The sequence below is a fragment of the Meles meles genome, chromosome X (genome assembly GCF_922984935.1).
Source record: "Meles meles chromosome X, mMelMel3.1 paternal haplotype, whole genome shotgun sequence".
NCBI lineage: Eukaryota > Metazoa > Chordata > Mammalia > Carnivora > Mustelidae > Meles > Meles meles.
In genome coordinates this window covers 12172294-12198679 of record NC_060087.1, presented here as the reverse complement: position 1 = coordinate 12198679, position 26386 = coordinate 12172294, and the positions used below count along the sequence as shown (strand labels likewise).

Below are 26386 nucleotides of genomic sequence, written 5' to 3'. Positions count from 1 at the left end.
CATCCCTGTGCTTTTACTGGTAAACCAATGTGTTGATTTATTAAAAGCTGTTTTCACATTGAAGATGTTTCTTTTCACACGCTAGGCGGTAAAGGACTGCGTGTATTAGTTGGTGTTAGAGATCAGCACATATTAGCGCTCAAGCAGGGGTGAGCTTGCACCAGACATCAGAGACGGTATGGAGACAGTTCTGGTTGTTAACTTGTTGGGGGTCTTCTGGCATCCAGTGGGTAGAGGCCAGAGACATTGCTAAACATCCTACAATACATGGAACAGGCCCCCCACAATGTAAGAATTGACATATTTATTGGGACCACATAAAATTTATGGGGAATAAACAATTCGTGGAAAATTACAACTTAAGAATTGACATCAAAGGTGTCTTTATCTTTCTATTTAATACCACGGTATAAATTTTATTTCAAATAGTGTTTTGTGTCCCTTAGGAATATCTGACAGTTTTCTAACATTTTAAGTTCATCCAAGGTATTTTAATTGATTAGTTTCCATTATAAGTAGGGTTCTTTCTTCCATTCTATCTTGTGATTTAAGTATGTCAAAGGAACTGATGTCTATAAATTAGTATGGAACTCCACTAATGTTTCTCTCATTTTTTTTAAACAACCTAACAAGATTCCTTTTTTTTTTTTTTTAAAGATTTTATTTATTTATTTGACAGAGAGAAATCACAACAAGGCAGAGAGGCAGGCAGAGAGAGAGAGAGAGGGAAGCAGGCTCCCCGCTGAGCAGAGAGCCCGATGCGGGACTCGATCCCAGGACCCTGAGATCATGACCTGAGCTGAAGGCAGCGGCTTAACCCACTGAGCCACCCAGGCGCCCCTCCTTTTTTTTTTTTTTTTTTTTTAAGATTTTATTTATTTAAGAGAGAGAGGGAGAGAATGAGAAGGGTGAGGGTCAGAAGGAGATGCAGGCTCCCTGCCGAGCAATGCGGAACTTGATCCCAGGACTCCAGGATCATGACCTGAGCCGAAGACAGTTGCTTAACCAATTGAGCCCCCAGGCACCCCAATATTTCTCTCATTTCTTTTATCTTCTTTTGTCTACTGACTGCTACCAGAAGTTAGCCAATTTAATATTTAATATGCTAGTTAGATGTCCTTTCCATACTAGTCATACTCATTATTTCTGAACCAAGATTGGTCAGTCTACTTTATCAACTTAGATAATTCTCATTTCATTGGCTTTATTAAAAAATTTTACAAAAATGTGGCTTAGTCAGTTAAGCATCTGCCTTTGGCTCAGGTCGAGCCCCACATCAGGCTCTCTGCTCGGTGGGTGAGCCTGCTTCTCCCTCTCCCTCTGCCTGCCGCTCCCCCTGGTGATGCTGTATGTCAAATAAATAAAATCTTTAAAAAAAATTTTACAAAAAATACATTGTGAATTTTGTCAATACATTTTAGGAATGTATGAAAATGAAAATATGAGTTTTCCCTTTAGCTTTGCTAATGGGATGAAGTCTGTTAATCATAACTACATCATTCCTCCCATCCAAGTACTAACCAGGCCAGACCCTGCTTAGCTTCCGAGATCAGATGAGATCGGGCGCGTTCAGGGTGGTATGGCCGTAGACTAATCATAACTGCATCATTCCTAATACTGAATGATCCCTACATTACTAGAAAAAATCCTATGTGATGTACTGTTAGACTCAGGTATTTTATTTAGCTTTCCTTATTTCTAAATATTCTTGAGAGGTACTACTTTTGGGGCTTAGTGTTTATTTGGGGGTGGGTGTCCAATCTTTGGCGGGTTTTGGTTTCACTGTTATCTTGGCTTCATAAAAAAGAACTGAGAAGCTTTTGTCTTTGGAAAATTTTTTAATCAATAAAATTTCAAAACAAACAAGTGAAAGCAATTATTATTACAGTTGAGTTCATTTATGAATTAAACAGCGTTCTGTGTATTGACACAGTAACCACCACTTAACCTTTCATTTCTAAATGCAAAACAAATACCAAAACTTCAAAGTCAGAACTTCTGACTTAGAATAAAATTTCTGTGTAGACATTGTTGGGCTCCGTCCTTACCTTGAAATTCCATAGTAAGTATCCCTTAAGAAAATTAAGGCTTTTTACACAAATACAGAGAACAAACTCTGTATGACAGTTGGCAGAGGAAAGGGGAATATTGGGGAGGGGGGATGAGAAGGAGAAAATGGGTGAAGGGGAGTGGGAGGTACAAGGTTTCCAGTACTGAAATTAGTAAGTCATGGCGATGAAAGGTAAAAAGCACAGGGAAAAACAGTCAATGGGTTTGTACCAGACTTGTATGGTCACGTGACAGATGGGAACTATGCTTGTAAGCACAGCTTAACATACTGGGTTGTCAAATCACCATGTTGTACACATGAACCTAATGTAACACTGTGTATCAACAGTACTTCAATAATAAATAAATACCAAACTGGTTTGAACACATCCATTTCCAGCCATTTTTTCCATTTAAAGATTTAATTTTTAAAGTGATTCTACACCATGCATATATAGCAAAATATACATTACTGCCAAAAATGAAAGCAAAAAGCTTATGTTCTTCTAGGTCTTAATGCCTGTCTCTGGTTAATTTGAAGTATCTCCAAATTGATGTCCAAACTGAGAAAAGATGTTAGCACATCTTAATAAATAAACATGTATTAGCATTATGAGATCTTAAAAACTGATGCCAAAGTTGGAGCCCAGCCTTGCTTTAAAGGGGCAGGCTAGCGTTTCCTCAGGAAGAAATGTGGAAAGAACATACCTGATCATCATCAACCTCTACGGCTTCTTAATGATCCAGGTGACGGACTCGGAGAGTGGGGGAGGTAGTCAGGGACCCCGAGTAGGTCCAGTAATCTGGACAGGCAGGCATCAGGCAGGCAGGATCAAATGACCCAAATTCCACAAGGGTGTCCTGGCCAAGAGAAGAGATCACCAAGTCATCATTTTGTGGCGAAAAGCACTCAGAAATCAGAGGATGGGGTGATGAGTCTAGGGGAGTCTAGGGACTAGCAGCGGTCTGGAGGATCTCTGGGCACTTTAGGACCGACTCACGCCCCTGCCTTGTTCCTGTCATTAACTAGGTAGTTCTGCTCATCCTCCCTGGGAACGGGAACGAGGCACGACGTACTGCCTCCCTCCATTCTAGTGAGTTTACTGCAGGTGCTCTCCTCTCAACTCTTTGGGAGGCATCAGGCAGTAAGTAGCTGGTGCATGAACAAGGAGACTTCCCTTTTTCAAGAAAAACCGACAGAATTCTCCTTTCTAAAACGCAATGCAAATTTGGGGGAGCCAAGTTCCTGGACTAAAAGGGGGAGACAGGGAGGGAAGGGAAAAGAGGCAGATGGACAGGGAGGGAGAGGGAAGGAGGCAGTGGGGAGAGAGACTGAGGTGGGGAGGAGAGGGGTAGAGAGAGAGAGAGAAGTGGACCTCCAGGGAACGGCCCCTTCGGGACTCTGAATCACCAACAGTTAGTCTGGGGCCAGGACAAAGGTGTCCATTCTGAAGGATGTGGCTAATTGTTCTGTACAGCCGGCCACGCCACGTTTCTGTCCAACTCTTCTCTGCTTCCCGCCTGCGGGACCGGAGGTTGAGTCAGCAGGGCTGCTCTGGCTGTTTCCACAGGGACTCAGAAGGAGCAGAGGAGGGGACAGCACTGGGTTCCCGACTCCCTGAGGGCCAGGGCAGGGCAGCAAAACCAAAGCGGTGAGCATGCACCCACAGAATCCCTTCCGGCCCCTGCAAGGTGTCCCAGGGCCGGAGGCGCTGTCAACACACGCGTGTTGAGTGGCAAGTGCTCTTCCGGGGCAAGTCGCCAAGTGCCGTGTGTCTCTGCTCTGAGATTACATGAAACAGGCATTTCAAGTGACTTGGGAAAGACAGTATTACCTTATGCTTGATCGATGGCAAAGTATCCACCAATTTCTATAGCTCTCGCGACCCGCGACCCCCCCCCAGCTTGGAGGTCGCCGGCGGCTGAAGCCCTCCCAGCCAGTCAGGGCGTGCTAATGCCCAGCTCTCAGAGCACACCCACGTCCTCAAGGGCTCATTCCTGGAGCCTCAGTGTAATAACCTGTTCCAGTTTGTGTTTGATGCTTTGACATCTGAGGCTTCCTGGCACTGGGGGGGGGGGGGCTGCCCCTCCCAGGGTGACGTAACTCCAAGAGAGAACAAACAACCGGGAAAGCGCCCTCATAGGGAAACCAACCAATCCAGAGCCCCGGCAGCTCATCAGCACTAATGTGCCAGGTCACGATCCCTGTGCCCCACCCGACCCAGGACCAGGGGGCAGACAACTAGGGGACAGCCTCTCTAGGCTGCCTTGTGTGCTCCTTCCCCCGGAACCACAACTGGCTCTCAGCCACCATTCCTCCTCCTTCCCTCTGCCTCCTGGCCATCCCTGGCACTGCACTTCCCCATGTGGCCCTGCCTTTCGGCTTTAGGGACGGTAGGATACAATTCTTCTTGCAGGACAGTCATTCCCACGTCTGTCTGTCTTACTGTACCTGATGAAAACAAATCTGGGGCGCCCAGGAAACACTCTTCCTCCAGAGCTTGCGGGAGGCCGGCACCAGCTGAAGTCTCCAGGAACTCAGAGGCCCCGCACAGCGTGTGGTCTGATTTTCCATCAGTTCTCCAGCGGTCAGCCGTGTGACCTGGCAGGAAAGCAGTGAACTTCAGGGAGCTTCACTTCCTCTGGAAAATAGAGACGACAGTATCGTCATCAAAGACCTCTGGGGAAGATAAATGAAGCACTTAGCAAATAGTCACAGAGCACTCATAAATATTGCTTCCTTTCTGGATCACTTCCCATAGCTGTTTGCTTTATATTTTTATGCCATTCTGAATGTATTCACTGATCTCACCTTTTAACCATTATTTGCCTTTATCCATTTATAACAGTGCCAACAAACAGAAATGTAATGCAAATCACAAAGGTAATTTTCAAATCTGTAGGAACCACACTTAAAAGTCTTAAAAATCCATTTCCTTGTTGTATTAGCCACATTTCAAGTGCTCAAAAGTCACACCAGCCTTATGTATACCATACTGGACAGCACCATTTTATACCATTTGAAATACAGTTGTAACAATCTCGTCTTGTAAGCATGGCTTATCTTACCAGTGTATTGATCCCAATATTCTTTTTTTTTTTTTTTTAAAGATTTTATTTATTTATTTGACAGATAGAGATCACAAGTAGACAAGAGAGGCAGGCAGAGAGAGAGGAGGAAGCAGGCTCCCTGCTGAGCAGAGAGCGCAATGTGGGGCTCGATCCCAGGACCCTGAGATCATGACCTGAGCCAACGGCAGAGGCTTTAACCCACTGAGCCACCCAGGTGCCCCGATCCCAATATTCTTTTTTATTTATTTATTTTTTAAAGATTTTATTTATTTACTTGATAGAGAGATCACAAGTAGGCAGAGAGGCAGGCGGGGGTGGAGGGGTGGGGAAGCAGGCTCCCCGCTGAGCAGAGATCCCGATGCGGGACTTCATCCCAGGACCCTGAGATCATGACCTGAGCTGAAGGCAGAGGCTTAACCCACTGAGCCACCCAGGCGCGTCCCGATCCCAATATTCTTAAATAACAATATTGTGATGTTCCATCTTTCCATTCTAGAATACATTTAAAGTTGGTAAGTTTTTTTTTTTTGTTTTTTTTTTAACCTTTAAAAGATATTCTTATCATAGGGGCGCCTAGGTGGCTCAGTTGGTTAAGTGTCCCAACTCTTGATTTTGGCTCAGGTCATGATCTCAGGGTTGTGACACCGAGCCCTGTGCTGGGCTCCGCGTTCAGTGTGTAACCTGCTTATTCCTCTCCCTCTGTTCCTCCCCCTGCTTGCGCTCTCTCTCTCAAATAAAATCTTTAAAAAGACTGCTATCATAGCTAAACTGTCTTCCTCCAGCTGCTGCATCCTCAAAGCTTTGAAACCTGATTGCATTATGATGCACCAAGTGCAGCTGAAACACTATAAAAAGGATTAATGCCTGACCCTATAGGATTGCTCCCAAAGAAATCTCCTGCCTTATTCAACCTACAGCATTTAAACATGTTTCTTCACGTAAAATAAAGCCAGTGGGAAAAGCATATGACAATCTGATACAAAATGAGACAGAAACAAAGAGGAAGATTTAATGCAGAAGCAACAATTAATATTACTTTGAAATAAAAGATATGATGAGAAAAAGTTTTTATTAGAAAAGTGGATAATAGGGGCACCTGGGTGGCTCAGTGGGTTAAGCCTCTGCCTTCAGCTCAGGTCATGATCTCAGGGTCCTGGGATCGAGCCCCGCATCGGGCTCTCTGCTCAGCAGGGAGCCTGCTTCCTCCTCTCTCTCTGCCTGCCTCTCTGCTTGCTCGTGATCTCTGTCAAATAAATAAATCTTAAAAAAAAAAAAAAAAGAAAAGTGGATAATATTTCAGTGAGGGATCAACATTTATTCATTCCCATCTTGATTTGCAGGAAATACTAAAACCCAAATCCACTGGCATCAAAAGTAGCAAAGATGCTTATCTTGAGAGAAGCAGATTCTCCTTATGGAAATTAAACAGGAATTGACACAATTCTTCTTTGATGGATAACCACTCAACACGTGTTTCTTTCTATTTTTAATGTAATGTTTAAAATTAAATAGGGTAAAAGTTATAAATTTTTAAAAATGTATTTCCTTATGTGCTTTCTATAGTTCCCTAAAATTATTCCTCAACCATCATCCATGACCTTTCTGGCATCACCATCCCCCCAGCCTCCCAAGTGAGAGGACTCAAGGATGTGGTTAACGTTGCTTTCTCCTGACTCGATGAGGAGTCCATCTCCAAGTCCTGTTGCTTTTGTACATAGCAAGATGGAGTCCCTCACGTCAAGCAGGGGCCCGTGTCAAGCAGTGATACAGGCAGCTGAGCGTACTGCAGCCACCAGAGATCGCGAGACCAGCCCCCACCGAAGATACCCCAGACCTCCTAACCAGCAGAGGCACAGAAATCTGCAGAGGCTCAGGACTGATTTGATCCCTTCAAAAAGAAGACTTTTGCAGCCAACAGTCAGATGCCTCAGACAAGACCTGTGGATGTCTGACCACTTATAAAAGGCCCCTGTTGCCGCACGCAGTGCCAGATCAATCTCCAAACAGAACAGAGATCCTCCGGGGGCTTGAACAGAAGCGGTGAGCGCCGAGTGCTGACTCGGGCCGGACTACCCACTGCTGCCTTCTCTCACCTCCCTGCCCACAGCCTAGCTTCATGTTTGGTTCCCTCACTTCCTGCCCCCCTGGGTTATCTTCTTTGTTGTGTGGCTCGTCTTCTGTCCTGCTCTGTGTGAAAGGTTGAGAAGCCAAGTTCACCATGTGGGGACATGTCACTGAGTTTGGAATCCTGAACCTGCTTTATAATTATGTTAACCTTGCCTAGGACTGGATAGGGCTGACACTGTGGACACAATTCGTGTGTGTGCCTCCACAGGGTGCTCATGACACTTTTATTTTAGAAATGCTTTTTAAAAATGTGCTTTCTCCCTACTTCAATTCTTATAGCCTTCATGTGAGCTCCCACCGTCTCACACTTGGATTAATCTGACCTTGTGGACCTGCACTACTGATGGGTTAATCTCAAAAAATAAAGCAACTGACTAATGAACTAAATGAAATCATGCTGTGTCACGGTGTCATGTAAAAATAACCAGTACTGATGAACCTGCCTTCCATCTCCCCTCCTAAGCATCAGTGATCATCATTCTTCCTGTCTCTCCCCAGAATGCACATTCTGCATTCTGGCCACTTTGTTTTTGGCCATTTTCTGAACATCTGCTTTTGCACGTGATTTTCCGTCCATTTCCAATGCCCTTCTAATCCTTTTGAAAAACTCCGACTCATCCTTCAATAGCCAAGATAAATATCCCCTGATAAAGGAAATTTTCAACTTTTAATATTTGTGGGTCCTGCTCCTGGGCTCCCAGGGAAGCTCTGCTTTAACATTTACCAAGGTCAGAATGACTCAGCCACACCTCACAGCGTGCTATCTGTGCTTTGTTAAAGAAAATAACCAAAAAGGTGCATTCTGAACACAAAAGATAACAGAAAGTAAGAAACTTCCTTGGTTCTCAAGAGGTTAAAATCATATAGCCCTGCATATACTGGAAACTTAAGGCCTGCAACTTCCTGAAAAGTTCTTTGACTAATAATTTGTAACTTCTTAAAAATGTTGTAACCGCTTATGTATATAAAATGTATATAGCCGTACCTCAAATGATCCTTTACTGGAAGCACTCTGGAGACTGCGTATCCTGGGCAGCTGTCCTCACTTGGGCTCAAATAAAACTCTCTTCCTTCCCCCCGCCCCAACAGAAATTCTAAGAGGTTTGTTCATTTTGCATCGACACCCCTCCTTGCTGAAGACTTCTCTGAGCAGTCTACATCATCCCCTCCTCTGTGGTCCCACAGCACTTTTAGAAACCCTTTCTCAAATTACACTTGCTTTATACTTCTAATTTCATGCATGCATCTCTCACTAGACTTTGAATGCTGGAAGATCAAGAATCTCGTTAGTATTCCTGGCACTTAGTGCAAGGCCTGGCACGTGGCGGGCACTCGGCAAATACAGAATAAATAAATCAGTCATTGGCTGACAAAATACATACATGTTACTTGGTGACTAAAAACATAAAAATGTCTTTCTCTCACCTGACTATCCTTTTGCTCTGCACTGCAAACTTATCATATAAAATCTGGCTAAACTGTATTACTATTTAATACAGAAGCTCTTTGTAATGTCAGCAACCAGAGGAAGGTTAGCACGCATTCAACACACGGAGAACAAATTTCAAATAAAAGTAATTCAAATGAACAATCAATATATATACAGTTTCAAATAAAAGTAAATTCAAATACATAACCTTAAATTTCAAATACAGAATCTATACATATATACATATCTGTTTTTTAAAAGATTTTATTATTATTTATTTGTCAGCGAGAAAAAAGAGCACAAGCAGGGAGAGATGCAGGCAGAGGGAGAAGCTGGCTCCCCGCTGAGCAAGGAGCCGGACATGGGACTCAAACCCAGGACCTTGGGATCATGACCTGAGCTGAAGGCAGACACCTGAACCACCCAGGTGTCCTGATACATATCTACTAATAGGAAATACCTCGTATACCAGAAGGAAACATGCACAAAAATGAAAGGGACATGGTTCATATACTTGGGGGTGCCTGGGTGGCTCAGTGGGTTAAGCCGCTGCCTTCGGCTCAGGTCATGATCTCAGGGTCCTGGGATCGAGTCCCACATTGGGCTCTCTGCTAGGCAGGGAGCCTGCTTCCCTCTCTCTCTGCCTACCTGTGATCTCTCTCTCTCGCTGTCAAATAAATAAATAAAAATCTTAAAAAAAAAAAAAAAAAAAAAGAAAGGGACATGGTTCACATACTCAAAAACCTCTAATGATGATGCAGCAATTCCACATGGGTTATGTACCAATGGGAAACACCCTGGAAGATATATGGACACCCATGTTCACAGGCGCGTTAGTCACAATAGCCAAAGGGTGGCTGCAACCAGTGCCCACAGACAGGTGAACGGATAAACAAAACGTGGTCTATCCATATAAGGGAGTATCACTCTGTCTCACAAAGAAGGAAATTCGGCCATCTGCTACAGTATGGATGAGCCCTGCTGACATTAGGCTCAGTGAAATCAGCCAGTCGTAAAAAGACAAATACTGTGTAATTCCACTTACATGAAGTACCCAGTAGTCCAATTCACAGACAGAAGGCAAAATGGTCATAGCCAGGAGCTGAGAAAAGGGGAAAATGGGGACATACTGTTTAAGTGACACAGTTTCAGCTTTGCAAACCAAGAGTAATGGAGACGAATGGGAGCGCGGGTCGCACAGCAGTGTGACTGGACCGATTACTGAACTGTATACTTACAGATGGTTAAGATGACAAATTTTGTGTAACATGTACGTTATCACATTAAAAAAAGAAAAGCTCAGTGCAGTGAGTCCCATGCCACTGCCCAAAGAGGGGGCAGCGTGGTGTGGCCTGTGCTGACACCAGGCTGTCCCTTTAACTCCAGACAAGACCACAGGTCGGGCTCTCACCTGACTTATCTGTAGAATCTTCAAATTCCACCAAGAAAGAGTACCCGTTATTCCAGACGTGGAGGCAGGTGGTCGGGTCGTAAGAGATGGTGAGCGGTTTTAAGCCGGGATCATAGACGCTGTCCCTCCAGCTGATGTTGATGGGCGACTGGCGCTCGCCCCCTGGGACCAGGTCCGCGGTCTCCCAGAGCGGGTGCACTAGGAGAAAGCACAGGGGGCCATCGTCAGGACGTGTGCTCTCTGGGATCACACACCCGGCTAGTTCAGGGCTGCGGTGTGCCGAGGGGATGCAATCCAAGTCTCAGGAAGGAGCCACTCGGGCTCAGGGACCAGACGGAAGCAGGGGCCAGAGGCTGCGCGGAGAGCCCCTGGCACGGGAGCCGCCGGCCTGCTGCTCTGCCAGCCGGGAGCCACTCCGTCGTCCTCTCCTCTCACCTAAAGCAAGCGCTGCCCGGTCTCCTGAGGACAGGAAGACCCATGCAGACCAGCACCATCTGAGCCCCACCCACCAGACCAGGTTCACATGCAAATACAAATTAATGAAACTTTCAATTGTGGATTTCTTTCCAACAAAGGCCAGAGGGAGGGAGAGAGGAGGGAGAAGTTTTGGAAAGCAAGTGTTCACCAGAGTGATGAGGGAACAGAAGGCTAGCTAAGGACAAAGCACAGGGGACACCCTGCAACCGGCAACCCCCACCCCCACTCCTGGGTGGGACAGGTGGGCCGTTCTTCCCGGAAGCTCCAACTGTCTTGATGTTAAGGCCTTGCTACAGGGAAAAACAACCTGCACTTGACAATGGCAAGGCCTCCAGTATCCTGGGAGCCTTTAGCATATGAATGTTCTTTTGAAAACCTCCCTTTCCCTTTCCCTTATCTCCCCCAACTCCCAAGTATATAACCAGCTACCCACCCCCCCAACCCTGGGGCAGCAGCTCTTCCTGCCCAACGGTCCTGTCCCCCACTTTCGGTCCTGTCCCCCACTTTCAATAAAACCACCCTTTCGCACCAAAGACGTTCAAGAACTCTTTCTTGGTTGTCAGTCCGGACCTAACTCCGGACCAACCTCACCTATATTCCAAAACCACATCAAAACATACTTCATAAACTTTTTTTTTTTTAAAAATAGAAACATAAGTTTTTAATTGCTTGTCTAGCAGAAATAAAGGTGTGTGTGGCATGAGACTGTAATTTAGCTCCCAGTTTTGAAGATTTCTGGATTAGTTATACAATGCAGTATTACAGGCTTCCAATTGAGGTGAGGGCAACACGCTAGGGTTTGGGAAAAATGGAGGAAGGTACCGATGAATTTGGGGAGGAAAAGGCATCACTACTTCTTAGTTTGAGATAGGCTAACCTTACGAATAACACTGCCAGTCATTTCACCATTAAAAAAAATGGGGCTTTGGTAGGGAAGGGGAAAAGCAGAGAATTACAATCTGGGACAAGCAAGGTCTAGCAAACCCATAGACAAGTGCAGACAACAAAGGAGAGGAACGCTCTTTTACAGAGGAAAGGAGGAAGCTGAAAAGGCTTTTAGAAACACAAAGTCCACAGAGTAACCTGGGAGCTGGAACTACAGTGGCTTCTCACTGCCCAGGTTGTAACTGTGTCTCACTGGCCGGGCTCTGGCTGGGGCAGAAGGGAAGTGCTCCCTCCTCGTGCTGAAATAGTAAAGGGGCAGCGGAAGGAGCATCCACGTGCAAAATCGATTTCTTCCTGTTGAGTTTGCAACTGACAAGGAGCGCTCCCACTCCATTACAGACTTAGGTGTGCGTGCACAATCTGTCCCACACAGACGCCGCCCACCACTGACACTGATTTTCCACGAAGAATCCAGCACCGGGTGTTCCTGCTAAGTCTCTGAGAAATCTCGGCGGACTTCCTGTAACACAGAGAGCTGTTGAGACATCATGCAAGATGGACGGAACGACATGCATGACTCGGGGTGCTCCATTCCTCTGGCCCTTAGAAGCACCCCAGATGGGTAGAACCAAGAGCAACAGGGACAGAAGAAGAAATATTTGAGACGAATCATTACCAATGATCCTCTGAGCCTCACCCCACCATGAAGAGTGAGAGTAAGGATCTGAGAAAATGATAAGGCGGCTGCTACTCAGTCAACCCACTCTGTAGCAGGTTCACAGAGACACCTTTTTTATTTTTAAAAGATTTTATTTATTCATTTGACAGAGAGAAACAGTGAGAGAGCGGGGGAGTGGGAGAGGGAGAAGCAGGCTTCCTGCTGAGCGGGGAAGCAGGAAGGGGACTCAAACCCAGGACCCCAGGATCATAATAGAGGCAGTCGCTTAAGGACTGAGCCACCCAAGTGCTCTAAGACACCTTTTTTCATTATAAAAAAAAAAGACAAAAAACCCAGAAACTTGCCTCTGGTTGACCTTTACAAAGGAGACATTTGTTTTGCTTGCGTAGCTGCTAAAATCTGTAAATTAAAAATCCTAGCCTTATTGGTTTGTTTCGGTGGTGGTGGTTGTTTTTTTTTTGGGGGGGTGGGGTGGGATAAAAATGAGATAGAGGGCTCTCCTGTGAGTAGACCACTGGTTCTCAATGAAAGGAGAGATGCTGCCCCTAGAAGATGCTGGGCAATGTCTAGAGGCATGGTTGGTTGTCACAACTGGAAAAGAATGCTACTGACATCTAGTGGATTCAGGCCAGACGTGCAGCTAAACATTTTAACGCACAGACTTATGATGACACCCCCAAATGCAAATGAACTTGAGAAACCATGGTCTCTGCAAACTCAAGGTATTCCCTCCACCCCCCCTCTGTCTCCTTCTTTTTTTTCTTACTCTAAAACAGTACCATCTTATCTCTGGAGAGGTCCAAACCCAGTGTTTTCCTTGATTTTCTTAGTATAAAATAACTTATTCCTTTGAGAACAAGAATTTTGTTTCAGAACCCTAAAAGAGAAATGCATTTGCCTGTACAATATCTTAATATAATAATCTAATTAGAATATGCAAATCAGAAAGCATCGCGTAGGGGCGCTGACAACACTGACTCCATCTCCGGTCCTCCATCTTGTCTGCTGACCTGTCTTGGGGTTATATGTTACGGGCCCCTTAGAGATTAATATCCACACCTTAGAAATGCCAGCCAAGGCCGGAATGTGAGAGGTTTGCTTTGGCTTCCCATGAATCCATTAGCGATAACACAGTCTCTCTCCTTTCCTGACGCACAGCTGGTGCCACGACGTCTGGTAAATGTTGGCTGCCCACGAGGTGCCTGCAAACCCTTTGAAATGCACGTGAACGCTCAGACCTCACAAGTGTGCCCCATGAGAGCTCCCTCACTCTACAAAACCTGTGGACCTAGGTTCAGAATTTGCAAACAATAGCTGTGCCTCTTCTGGATCATCAGTCACCTGCCTGATACCCTGCGGTAAGTTAACTCTGAATAAAACTGGGTATATAAACTGTACGGAGTGGCCTGCTCTGTTTTCTAGTCTTGAAGTGCCTTCCAGTTTGGGGGAAGCTTTACTATTCGTCTCCCACCTTCTAACACAAGTCAACAGTCCTGATTCAGTTGTAAGGATGCCTGGCACAAGGACACCTTGCAACACCTTCCCGTCTGAGATACTCGGACTGTGGCTAAGGGTTTGAGGATTCACACCCTTCAAAACCAACTCAGGAAGGTCTCCTATAAAGACTAGGCAAGAAGGAAATTAACAAGCAGATCCCCAAGACGATCCCTCTTTTCACCTTGACTGACTCGTCCCCCACACTCCATTCAGGAAATGCCCAGAATGTACTCTCACCCATGCCAGCACTAGCCCAAGAAAACCGGACCTATTCCCTCATTGCTCTCTTTCGTGACCCTTACACTCCTATCAATGTATGCCCTTTGGCTCACAACTTCAGCTTCTAGGTTTCCTTTCCCCCACCACTTGCTCGTCTGGGAACCCAGATCAGGCCCCCACCAAGTACCTTAAGACATAAACACTACTTTGATTCCATGCTGATAAAGAAAAGATTTTTCTTCTTTATGGAAAAAAAGAAGGTAAGAAGCTATGTGCATGCCAAGTTCACTTGTTTTCCACCGCAGAGCAGTTGTGCTCTCAAAGTAAGAGAGAGGATCCTGCACAGACAATAAAAGCAATCTGCTTATTTAGCATTTTTATCGAGCCCAACCGTTCTCCCCCTTCAAAAAAAAAAAGAAGAAGAAAAGAAAGAAAAAATATCTAGATACACCTCATAAATACATAGAAACTATCTTCTAAGGTGACCACACAAATGAAGCCAGCTTTCTCCAAGGGTTTGTTTTGCAAGATAAACCGTTGTGAGACACAGAGTCACATTTTTGCTCTTTCTTCCTGTGGGTACCAAGGGCAGGTCACCCCAAAATGCACCACTTCAGGTTATTACTTCGCATTAAAATTACTTAAGAAACAGCCAGTATAAGAACATTTGGAATCCCCTTTGCATCCAGAAAGCCGGAAATAAATCTCCCACGTGAAAGGTATCCTTCCCGCACCAGGCGGTAACGAGACAACCAGATTACCAGAGAGAGGAAATTCAGAGCCAAGAAGCTTGCATAGGTAAACCTTGTTCCTTTTACTAATTTGCTACTCCAGCCCAAACTCTGTTTAGAATTCCTTACGAATCGAAGATCCTGAATAATTCATTTTCTTTGTCGTGCCAATTCCCCACGGAATTTTTGTTTCTTCGTCTAAACGGTAAAAATGCTGCCCGCTTTAGTCGTTTCTTTAGATGACGATTTTATTATTGGGCCTCCACATGCATGTAATTAAACTTTTGGGTTTTTTTTTCTCTTCTTGCTCTGTCTCATGTCAATTTAATTCTTAGACAAAATTTTTCTCTCCAACACTCTCACCTTCTTCCCCACGTTAACAAAACACAGATTGAAGTGTTCTGGAACTTTGCTCCCACTTTTCCTCAAAATAGGAAGAGGATTAAGTGTCCTGATTAATATAGTGCCTTCATTCTCAGGCTCTTCTCATATGGGGAAGGTGAAATGAACAGAAAGAGTGATTTTTACCCAGCACGGTTTTGGCGCGCAGAGCCACACTGCTGTTAGGAAGGGGTCACTCCTACACTGCGGACGTGCAACAAAATCCCTGTAGCTTGCACAGCGACCACATGCTCGGTTCTGGTTCTTATTCACAGGACTAGACCTGGTTTTGACTTATTTTGTGTTTGTACCACCCTGTGTCTCCAGCCTCGGTCCCTCTTTCAACTCTTGAATCACAGAAAGCACCTTCCTGCCTTAGCCCCTCGCTTCCTGCTCCTCCTCCTCCAAACTCAATTTCCCCTCACTCAGCTCAGGGCTGTGCTCCTACTATTGGCTTGTCACCTCTTCAGCAAGACTGTCACCTCCTCGCCTTTCTGACTACCCTCTTATTCTAGGACGCCCCCTCTTTTGAAACAAATCCTAACATTCTGATCTTTCTTCTTCAAAACACTTATGACACAGGTGTAACAATCATTTGCATGCGTGCTTAATGATCTGCCTCTCCCAGTGTTGTATAAACCCCAAGAAGATCTCAGGTGGCTCTTAATCCCGCCTGTTCACTGAACATATAAGATAGACCAGAAGGTTCCAGTCTTTCATCTTTATTCCTATTACCTTATGGATCACATTATATTTTCTGTAAGGATCTTTCGGGCTTATCTCTTTCTCACCTTGCCCGTGACCAGAAGCCCAGTTCAGGCCCCTACACCCTGGACTTCATACCATGCGCCTTGATCTCAATACCCTTTACTATGTTTTGCCATTCACCAGTGCTCCTAAATCACCACTTATCATGCTGTTCCTGTATTAAAGTCTGTATGTCATGTCTTAATCTGCGTCTCATACCAAGGCTTTCCTATTAGGAACCCACCTAAGCTACCTAAATTTTCTTTTTCTTCAATCTCCCCAAACTCTGGTCTTACCATGCTATTCCCCTCGGTCATTCCAAGAGAGAGATGCCATGAATGTCTGTAACACCCACTGGGCTTTGAAAACTTAGTACAAAACAAAGAATGTAAACTGTCTCAATACTTTTTACAGGTAAAATATATATTCCCTGTACAGAATTTCATAAACGAACAAATTTATTTTTCCTTCAGTTTTACGGAGATGTAACTGACACACTATTTGTTCTTTTTTTTTAAAAATTAATTTATTTATTTGACAGACGGAGATCACAAGTAGGCAGAGAGAGAGGAGGAAGCAGGCTCCCTCTGAGCAGAGTCCAATGCGGGGGCTCCATCCCAGGACCCTGGGATCATGACCTGAGCCGAAGGCAGATGCTTTATTTAACCCACTGAGCCACCCAAGCGCCCCCTATTTGTTCTTTTTTAACGTGGTTGTTGGAAAACACAGACTTGCCTATATGGCGCATATTGGTGGCTCACGTTATTTATCCACTGGACATTATTCTTCTACATCCTCATTGGCTTTTTCTCCCATGCCTTCCCCTGCTCCTGTCCTTTCTCTCGATATGCAATTTCCTCATGGAACTGAAGAGCATCTTAGTAGGCCTAGAGCTGAGCACAGGGAAAGGATACACAGGGACAGCCCCCTCCCATATGAACTGTTAAGGATGATCACAGAATGACCAAATGTAGAGCATGAGGGCTGTAAGAGACACTTTGATGCTGGGCCAAGGTAAGCGCAGCGCGCGCACACGCGCGCGCGCACACACACACACACACACACACACACACAGCGTTATCAGCACAGGAGACTAGAGCCCACAGTTCCTGGGTTTTTCGTTAGCTCTTTGTTGCTACTGACACCTCTGAAGCTATTAATACAATTCAAGGGGGCTCTAATCAGCCTACAGTTTCTCAAGGTTATCTGAATGTTAATGACTCGGTCTGATGCATCCTGAATCTATATTACTTTGGGATTACCAGAGTTCTTGGGAAGATACTGCAAAACAGACTATTTAATACTAATGTTCTTGAGGATTTTCGTCCTCCAAAATTAACTGGAGAAATAACAGAACAACTTTCTAACACATTTCAGTTATAATACAGACCAGTCCTGTCAAACAGAACTTTCTCTGATGATGGAGATTTTCAATAGGGTAAGCACTAGCAACATGTGCCTATAAAATTATAATAAACTGACATTTATGTGAAAATACCCACATGGGTCCAGTGGCTAGATTTTATACAATGCCACTCCATTCCATGCTGTCCTAAAAGAAAAATGTTTCTTTTCCTTTAAAAACTAGGGAGATCGTTAGGATTATCATTGGAATAAACAAATCTGTACCATTTCTATTCTAGTTGATTTTATTAAATTAAAAATTAACATGATTAAATTTATTTTCTTCTGCCCTAAAATCTCTGCCTAATATATTTTTTTTTCATGTGACGATTAAGCTAAATTTCACTAGATGATACACTAAGCGAAACTGATTTTATTTGCACCTTGGGTAATAGATGCACGACTGTCAACATTTACTGTCTGCTACTGGAGATAAGAGCAAACAGCCATCTGAGTGGACAGACAATGCTTCCCCGGGAGGCCGGGAGCGGAGACTGAGGTGAGGCACAGAGCACAGACAGGCTCTAGGAAATGCCGCTTTCGGAATCGGCCGTATCCTCCCACTTCCTTTACTCCTCATCCTCCTTAACCCCATCTGAACAATGCTCAAGCATCTGAGGGAGGCACTGAGCCTGTGACGACGATAAAGACGGTGATGGCGATAAGCCTAGTGCTAGAAGGACCCGCAGCACCGTCCCCACCGAGTGGCAGGCACTAGCAAAGGACTTTCTGGGTTATCTTTTCTAACCCTCAGAGGTCCTGGGTTCTTCTGGGGCACAACTATACAATGGGCCTTCTGCTGGGGTAGTAAGTTGCCAGACACGATGTGTACTGTCTTTACAATTGATCAGCAGGAGGTCTGGGATTTAGCAACAGGAAATGCTCAGTAGCTCAGGACAGCAGGGACCATAAATTCTCCCCAGCTGAAAAAAACATGCCAAAAGCCAAATCAAATCACAGCTGTCACCTGTTTTCCTTAGTAACTTACAAACAAGAACATTTTGTCTGATGTGGGAAGTGAATCAAGGGAAGCCCCCACATCCCCAAGCTACGACTCTTTGGGTTTGTCAATACTGAAAGAAGTAAACTATCTTGAAAACATTACCTTATTGAATTTTATACCTTTAAATGTCATTTTTAAGTAAAAACAAACAAACAAAAAAACACAGAAAGCTACCACACTCACACGCAATTTCAGTAACTAGCCAAGTATGACTATTTTTTTTTCCTCCAATTTAAGCTTCAGACCCCAAAATGCAAATATTGAGAATAAGCCATTGGAGTAGGATTTGGGTCTGCTGGTAGGAAGCCACACCCAACAACTAGAAACTTAGAGGACTCCAGCCAGTTTACTCTGAGAACACAATGTCGGAAGAAGCAAAATAAACTTAAAATGAGAATATATTTATGAAGCAGTTTTAGGACAATGAATTTAGCTCAATTAGCATTACTAACCAATTCCTTTCTTATGTGCAATACAGGGTCAAAGAGAGGAAACCAAAGGAGGAAAAGTTAAGAGACCTGGAATTTTGAAGGAAGCCAACATTTAAAACTCTGTGTTAATTCGTGGAGAAAAGTGGGAAATACATAAAATATTCCTAGCCATTTCAGTAAACTTTAAACTCCTCTCTCCACTAATACATACATTATCCTCCTCCCATCATTTTGTTGGTTCTTTACCAGAATTATTTTGTTTCTCAGGGATATTCAGAATGTCATTCAACACCTACAATGCGCACTCTACGCACAACGACACAGAATGACACCCCCCCCCCCAAATCCCATGTCAGTAGTGCCTCGCTGGACAATCGCTGCACTTAGGGACGGGGCAGGGAACTGGTACTTCAGGAGGGGAACGAGATGCAAAAGCGTTCAGGAAAGGCCATTGGCTGCCTCGCTCCATATGCTGCGTCTACAGCAGCGCCCACACTGCTAAGCTGGTCAATGAGAATGAACCCTGCAATGTGTGACTTGAGAAAGAATATTCCAGACTGTGAAGCTACTGACCTGCTGACAAACATTAACATGCAACTTCCAGAACGTTAAAACTCACAGAAATAACTGGCCGTCTGTGGATCAACGTCAGTAAGTAAGAAGACTGTTGCTAACAAAAACGATTCAGAATTGGTTCCAGAGAATTTGAAATTGGGACACTGCTCTTATTTCTGTATAACATCACTTTAACATGTTAAAATTAGTCAAGCAAAGGGCTTTCCAAACCTTATTATGGAAATCATTTCGCAACATATATGCATATCAAATCAGCACACTGCACACCTTCGACCTACATGACGTCAGGTGGCAAGTCTACGTCAATAAACCCGGGGAAAAAGAATTTTCCACGTTTATTTTAGAAGAGAAACAGAAACAAGTAGTTATTCTCACGGTTCTGAAGGCACACAATCCCACTCTGGAATGCCACTGACACCATATGGGTAAACACAGGACACATTTGACTGTCATAAAGCACCAAGCCTCTCGCTCACTCTATTTTTAAACACGTATTTATTTGAGAGAGAGAGACCATGGGCCAGTAGGGCCGGCGGACGCAGGGAGGGAGGAGGGGCAGAGGGAGAGGGAGAGAGACTCTCAAGCAGACTCCAAGCTGAGTGTGGAGCCTGACGCGGGGCTCGATCTCACGACCCCGAGACCACGACCTGAGCCGACACCGAGAGTCGGCCGCTTAAGTGACTGTGCCCCCGAGACACCCCCACCTCTTGCTCTCCACAAGGCGGCAGTGTACTCACGGGCTCGGTTCCGGCTTTTGTATGTGCAGGTGTAGAGGCTGCAGGGCCTCGCTGGCACGAACCTGGGGGTCTGGAATCTTCTCCACAGTGACTTGCATGGAGAGGCTTGAAGAATGACCCTCAGGCTACTCATCACCACCATGCTGAGTCTGGAATCCGGACCGGGCCCCGGATAACTTGCAGGAACCTGATGTCCTAGAGGCAGGAGGACAGAGGAGGCAAAGTTGTGAATAATGGAGACCGACCGTCGGGTGGAAAGCCCCAAGCGGGACAACCACACGTAGACGATGCGTCCACACCGCCGAGCTGGGGGCGGAGAGGGGGGTGGAGGAGGACTGATTCAATTCTTTATCCACTCCTCTTCCTGAAACTCACTGGTCACTCCAGGAGGACAGACTCTTCTGCTGTGATGTCCACTTCCCACTCCCGCCTGCACACCAGCCCCATGGCCTTTGGTTCTCCACACTCCCCAAGCGCCCTCTGGTCTCAGGACTTGTGCAGATGCTCCTCCTTCCCCTGTGCCTGGTGAATGCCTCCCCTCCCCTCGGGTCTTCCTCTCTAGCATCCCTTCCTAGAAGCCTCCCCTGTCCCTGCACTCACCGCTCACCTGGGGAGCCCAGCACCCTCTTTACCCCCCTCAGGGCGCCTCCTGCAGCTGCACACCTGATCCAGAAGGTACTTGAAGACGCCCCCTCCCCAGCCACCCAGCCCCACGGCACTAAGGACCCGGTCTGTCTCTGTCACAGCTGCATCTCTCAGGGACACGCTGCCTGGCCCATGACAGTGGCTCGGTGACCTGGGCACACTTCCTTGGTGACGGAGATGAGGATCCCGATTTCCAGAACTCCAGACCGGGAAGCGACTGCCAGCCCATTCCTGCTCCGTATGAAGGGCTCTTCCTAGATGCCTCCCTCACCCAGCTGTGGGGTCCTTCACACTTTCGAAACACTTTTCAGGGCTTGCCATTGCAGACGAGGGCCTCATGCCCCTCCCTGTGAGATCTGGAGGCCCCTAAACCTCTGCCCGATCTGAAGGAGGACCAGACCCAAAGACAAATCTAAGCTGGTGTCACAGGAATGGGAATTCTGCCAGTAAACGTTTGCATTTCAACGCTCATTGTCATTTCCTTTGTTCCCGAGAACCACGTTGGGTGGTGCCATGCAAAGCGGAACAAGGCATGAACTCTACCTTGCAGGTGGGCCATCAGCTTCTCCCCCTTGAAGCCTCTAGAAATGCACATCATATGGCAAGGGAAACCATCCAGGACTCCTCAGTCTGCCTTCGGCCTAACAGAGGCCACTCAACTGTCTGGCAGTGGTAGCAGGGGGAGGAGGGGGCCCAAAGACACAAAAGAGAAACCGAGGGGCACTGAAGACACATGTCACTTACATACTGGAACTTTATTTCCAATTTCCATGTTTATTTTTTTTTAAACACTTTGCTCATTTGACAGATCCATAGCAAGAGAGGGAACATAAGCAAGGGATGTGGGAGAGGGAAAAACAGGCTTCCCGCTGAGTGGGGAGCCTGATGCGGGGCTTGATACCAGGATCCTGGGACCATGACCCAAGCCAAAGGCAGACACTTGATGACTAAGCCACCCAGGCATCCCTGGAACTGTTTCTGTATACCATCTTTCTGAGAAGAGCGTAAGATACAAAAAAGCACATTATGATCCCCAGCAAAGCTGAGTAAGAAGGCAAATGTTAGGGGCATCTGGGTCGCTCAATGGGTTATAAGCCTCTGTCTTTGGCTCAGGTCATGATCCCAGGGTCCTGGGATCGAGCGCCCCCCACTGGACTCTCTGGTCGGTGGGGAAACTGCTTCCCCCCCACCCCGACCTCTCTCTGCCTGCCTCTGCCTAATTGTGATCTCTGTCAAATAAATTAAATCTTAAAAACAAAAAAGGGAAATGTTCACCTCACGCTCTCCTCTTCACGTACCTCACTATTACCTGACTGTAAACTAGATCTTCCCCACCGTATTGCTGCCTCGTACTTGCCAACTCTGAGGAAGAAGAAAGAAGGCTACACCCAAGGGAAAGTAGAGGAAAAAAAAAAACACACCTGAGCTGTGTCCACTGAAAGCAGGAAGCAGCTACTTCCTATTACTGCCCTGGATGGAACAAGTGAGGGCTCCAGGAGGAACCCTTTAAAACCAGCAACACACCACGTGTCGGGACAAATACTGCAAAGTGAACTGTGGCAAGAGTTCCCTGTGGCTAGAACTGGCCTCTCGGCCGGGAGCGAGGCACTCTGTCGTATGCATCACTTTGCCAGTGAACACACTCAGGGCAGGGAGTGAAAATGCACGGTATGTTAACCAGCTTGGGCTGCTGGACCAAAAGTGTGTTAACCAGCTTGGACTGCTGGACCAAAATACCACAAACTGAGTGGCTTCAACAACAGACTTATTTTCCAGTTTTAAGAGTTGGAAACCGTAGACCGACGTTCCAGCCAATTGGTTCCTGGTGAAAACCCACTGCATAGCTTGTACACAGCTACTTTCTCACTATGCCTTCAGGTGATGGACAGACAGCAAGCTCTGGACTCTTCCTTTTCTTATAAGGACACTAATCCTATCATGGAGCAGCAACCTCGTGACCTAATCAAACCCTAATTATTTCACAAAGGCTCCATTTCCTAATACGATCCCACTAGGTATTAGGGCTTCAACCCATGGATGGGGGTAGGGAGAGCAGAAACATTCAATCCACAATACACGGCCACCACATTAAAAGGGACCAGTGGGAAGTTCATGAATCCCATCTAAGTGCCTCGCCTCCAGGCCCAAATCCCTACGCGAGGTCTTAGGGCCAGTGTATCAGTTTGTAATGAAGAACCACAACCTGTGTGGCTTAAACAACAGCAATTTATTGTCTCACAGTCCTGGAAGCTGGAAGTCTAAGATCAAGGTGCCAGTACGGTTGGTTCTTTGTGAGGGACAATGTGTGCCAGGCCTCTCTACTTGGGATGGTTAATTCTATGTCAATCTCTCCAACAGATGCATGTGACGCAACTGAAGCATGGAGCTGGGTGGGGATTTGAGACTGATTTGAAAAATACCGATTTCCAAGAGACCGGAAGACCCTCAGGTATTATTCCATATACAGAGGACGGTTTCTGATGACCCCATGCGCACAGCACAGGAGGGAACGGAGTGTGCTGAGTGGAGCCGGGAAGGTCAGTGACAAGACATTCCTTCAACCATCCTTCATGTAGTTCATCATTCTTTTATCCTCTCATTCATCAGGACAGCAATTAAACACTATTAGATGCCAGACACTGTTCTAGGATCACTGAGGTGGGGGATAAAAGAAAGTTCCTACCCTCGCGGAACTTACATCCTACTAGGGGTTGACAGACAATAAACAGCAGTATAATATGTACATCAGTTGTACCGACAATTACATTAGAAAATACTCAGTGAAAGAGCAGGATAAGGTAAATCTGGAGCGCCACTGGGAAAGGGGTGTTGCATTTAAAATCAGTTGCTCAAAGGAGCCTTATGGGGAAGGTGAGATTTGAGCAAAAGATTGAAGGAAATGAACGAATTAGTAATAGGGCTGTCAGGAGGAAGGGTACTCCAGAAGAGGGAATGGCCTGTATTGCTACCTCATACTAGCTCAGGTGCAAAGACCCTGAGGTGGGAGTGTGTCTGGCACATACAAGGGGATAGTAAGGAGGCCAGGATGGCAGGAATCGAGTGCACTAGGAGGACGGTAGTAGGAGAGAAGGTGGAGAGGTCACGGATGCCAGATCATGTAGATTTCTAGGCCAGTGTAAAGGTTTTTTTCTCCAACTCACGGTTTCTCAACCATGACATATTGCCATTTGACCAGACAACTCCGTCTGGGGACTGTCCTATATGTTGTAGGATGTTTAGCAGCATCCCTGGCCTCTACCCATGAGATGCCAATGGCACCCTCCCTCCAACTGGGACAACCAAAAATGTCTCCAGACGCCACAGATGTCCCCGGGAAAGGGAAATCACCTCTGACTGGAAACCACTGCTCTAAGCGAAATCTGGACACAACGGAGTTTTGGCAGCACAGGAGGGACACCATCTGATTTATATTTTTGAAAGATCACTCAGGCTGCCCTACTGGAAATCAACTGGGATAGGAAGAAAGAAAGCAGCAGGGAGCTCCTTCAGGATAATCCAGGGGCTTGGAACAAAACATGTCACGGTAGAAGTGGTGAGAAGTGGTTTGGCGTTGGCTATATCTTGGAGAGACTGCCTGTAAAACGTGAAAGAAAGGAGTCAAGGATGGCTAGAAGATTCTTGGCCTAGTCAGCTGGAAGGATGGAGTTGCCGTGAACTGAGATGAGGACCGCACTGTGCTGACTAGGTTTTGGGTGGGACATCCGCAGGTCAGATTTGGGCACGAGAGGGTGAAATGAAATTCCAGTAACCCAAGTGAGACAGTGTGAAGCACCAAACCGGAGAGGGACAGCAGTGATGCACCAACGTTCTCTGTGTTCAAGAGACCGTCGTTTTGATCAAAAACATAGGATTTGGCACTCACCTGGAGGAGAAGGGAAGTAGTTGTTGAAGAAGACCCCGTGATTTTATGGCTGGATGATGCTGGTGGTAGAATGAGGATGAATGCCTGAAGAGAGAAACAAGCTGGCAAAAGGAGCAGGTGGGAAGGGAAAGAGGACAGAGTCTTCCTGCTAATCCTATGGATTTGAGGTACAAGCGGACAGCGAGAGGAAAAGTCTAGCAGAGAGTTTCCAGTAGCTATGGTGCTCAACAAAGGTCATGAGGCTAGAGAGATTGTTTTCACAATATCCAAAAACAGTACAGCTCTTTACCAAGACCCAGAAGGGAGGGTGGGTGTGGTGAACTTTGGTTCACTGTAAACTCCAAAGCAAGCTGAGAACAATGACAGTTCTCAGGGATGTGCAGGGGCAGGTTATGGGTAGGGTGTGGGGCAGCTCCTCTCACCAGAGATACCAGACTTCTCTCCTCCATATTCCAGAAGACCTCAGCAGAGTGGAGATGGCCAGATTCGCAGTAAGGGACGAAATGAAAACAGAAAGTAATGTGACTTTCAGGGACTGACGGAAAATTAATTCCACACAAATTTAGGTGTACACATCTTTGTCATCGTCCGGTATTTTTCAAGCTTTCTCAGCAAAAATAAATGAGAAGGAACTGCAGTGATAATAACGAACTTCCGGCAGCTTCCAAACAGTAGCTTTTAACTCATCCCACAAAGAATCAGAGCCACCACCAACGCTCATATTTTGTGGGTTATTTCCCCTCCAGATCTGGGGTAGAGCACAGATGAAAAAGGAGACAACTGAGTAGAGAAAACTCAGATACATGAGTTTTGCTGCTCATGTATCAGAGCTATGCTGCTGATCACCTGCCCTGTGAGGGTGGTTATGAATTTGTCCATAGCTTTTGGCATGGTCAGGGGAGTCAGAGCAACAATGCAGATGTGAGTCTCAGCCTGCTACGCCTCGGTTTCTGGAACTGCAATTCCCCCACCTCCTAAAGTCTCTGAAACAGCTATTCTACCGTTGCGTGGCAAGACCCTAAACAAATGTAGCTGTCTCGTGACCCTCAAAGTGGAGTAACAGAGTTAGAGAAGGGAAAAAGCGATTCCCTCCCTCCTCCTCTCCGTTCTACAGAGAAGCCCGGCCGGGATTGCGGCCACCCTCGCGAAACCGACAGCTTGTCCCAGCTCCACGTGGGTTACGCGTACCCTCTACTCCTCACGCTCCAGTCGCCGCCCGACCTTACCCGAACGTTTCCCTGAACGCGGATACTTCCACTCTGTACCGGGGAGAGACTCATGCGCGCGGCCATTTTGGCTACGTCCCATTACGTCTGCCACGCCTTTCACGCCGGGTACGTCATCTCGCTTAATCACGTCACGTCCCTTTCGCCCCAGCCCAAGTCTCCGACAAAGCAGTGTAACTCCCACCTTGGGCTCGCTCACCGCGTGGGAGCCCGAACTCTCTCCATCCACTCAGGGACTGGGTCTGCACTGGTTGTCCGCCCTGGCTACACTTCTGCTACCGTCGCTCCTGGCCGGCAGCCGCGACCATGCGCCTGCGCACTAACTTGGCCGCGCCTCTGCCTTCCGCCTGGGTCGCCCCTCCCTGGAGCTGGACCATCTTTGTCACGCCCTCACGGATGTGTCACGCCCTCGCGCTCCGCCTACACCACGACCCTTCTTCCTGTTACGTAGTTTGTGTCCCGTATGCTATTCCATGGCCCCGCCTTTTCACAGATCTTTTTCACGTGCCTGTTTTCCCCTGAATCACGCTCGTTCCTCTGACACCACGTTCCCTCCCTTGTACCCACATCCCTCCTTTCCACTTGGTAATTCCTCTGTCCTTTGCCTGAGCTCACCTTTTCCGCAGACTCGACTAGCTTTGTCGCGCCTTCGTAGCGGCCACGCCACGCCCCTCACGCACTATGTCCAGCTTTCTCAGGGGACGCCCCTAGGCGATGCCTAGGCCACGCCCTTCCCGCCTAGAACGTAGCCTACGCTCCTTCCCACGGTGTCCATGC

The 26386-nt window shown here is 46.5% G+C and overlaps 1 protein-coding gene across 4 annotated transcripts; it reads right to left on the bottom strand.

Moving 5' to 3' along the window:
• Positions 1–1494: 1494 nt before the first annotated feature.
• LOC123934528 (carbonic anhydrase 5B, mitochondrial-like) lies at positions 1495–26261 on the bottom strand. Of its 4 annotated transcripts, XR_006816819.1 has the most exons (6): positions 25610–25785; positions 19856–20050; positions 10089–10286; positions 9723–9779; positions 4502–4691; positions 1500–2910 (listed from the first exon to the last, which is right to left on the bottom strand). XR_006816819.1 is itself a non-coding variant. In XM_045994691.1 (4 exons), exons 1-4 carry the CDS (start codon positions 25689–25691, stop codon positions 4639–4641), a joined length of 528 nt encoding a protein of 175 aa, XP_045850647.1. In that variant the 5' UTR covers positions 25692–25785; the 3' UTR covers positions 1495–4638. The 4 variants fall into 4 exon arrangements, 3 of the variants coding, with proteins under 3 accessions (XP_045850647.1, XP_045850648.1, XP_045850649.1); XM_045994691.1 differs by lacking the exon at positions 9723–9779 and having other exon boundaries at positions 1495–4691; XM_045994692.1 differs by lacking the exons at positions 9723–9779; positions 25610–25785 and adding an exon at positions 21044–21064 and having other exon boundaries at positions 1495–4691.
• Between the last annotated feature and the right edge of the window lie 125 nt (positions 26262–26386).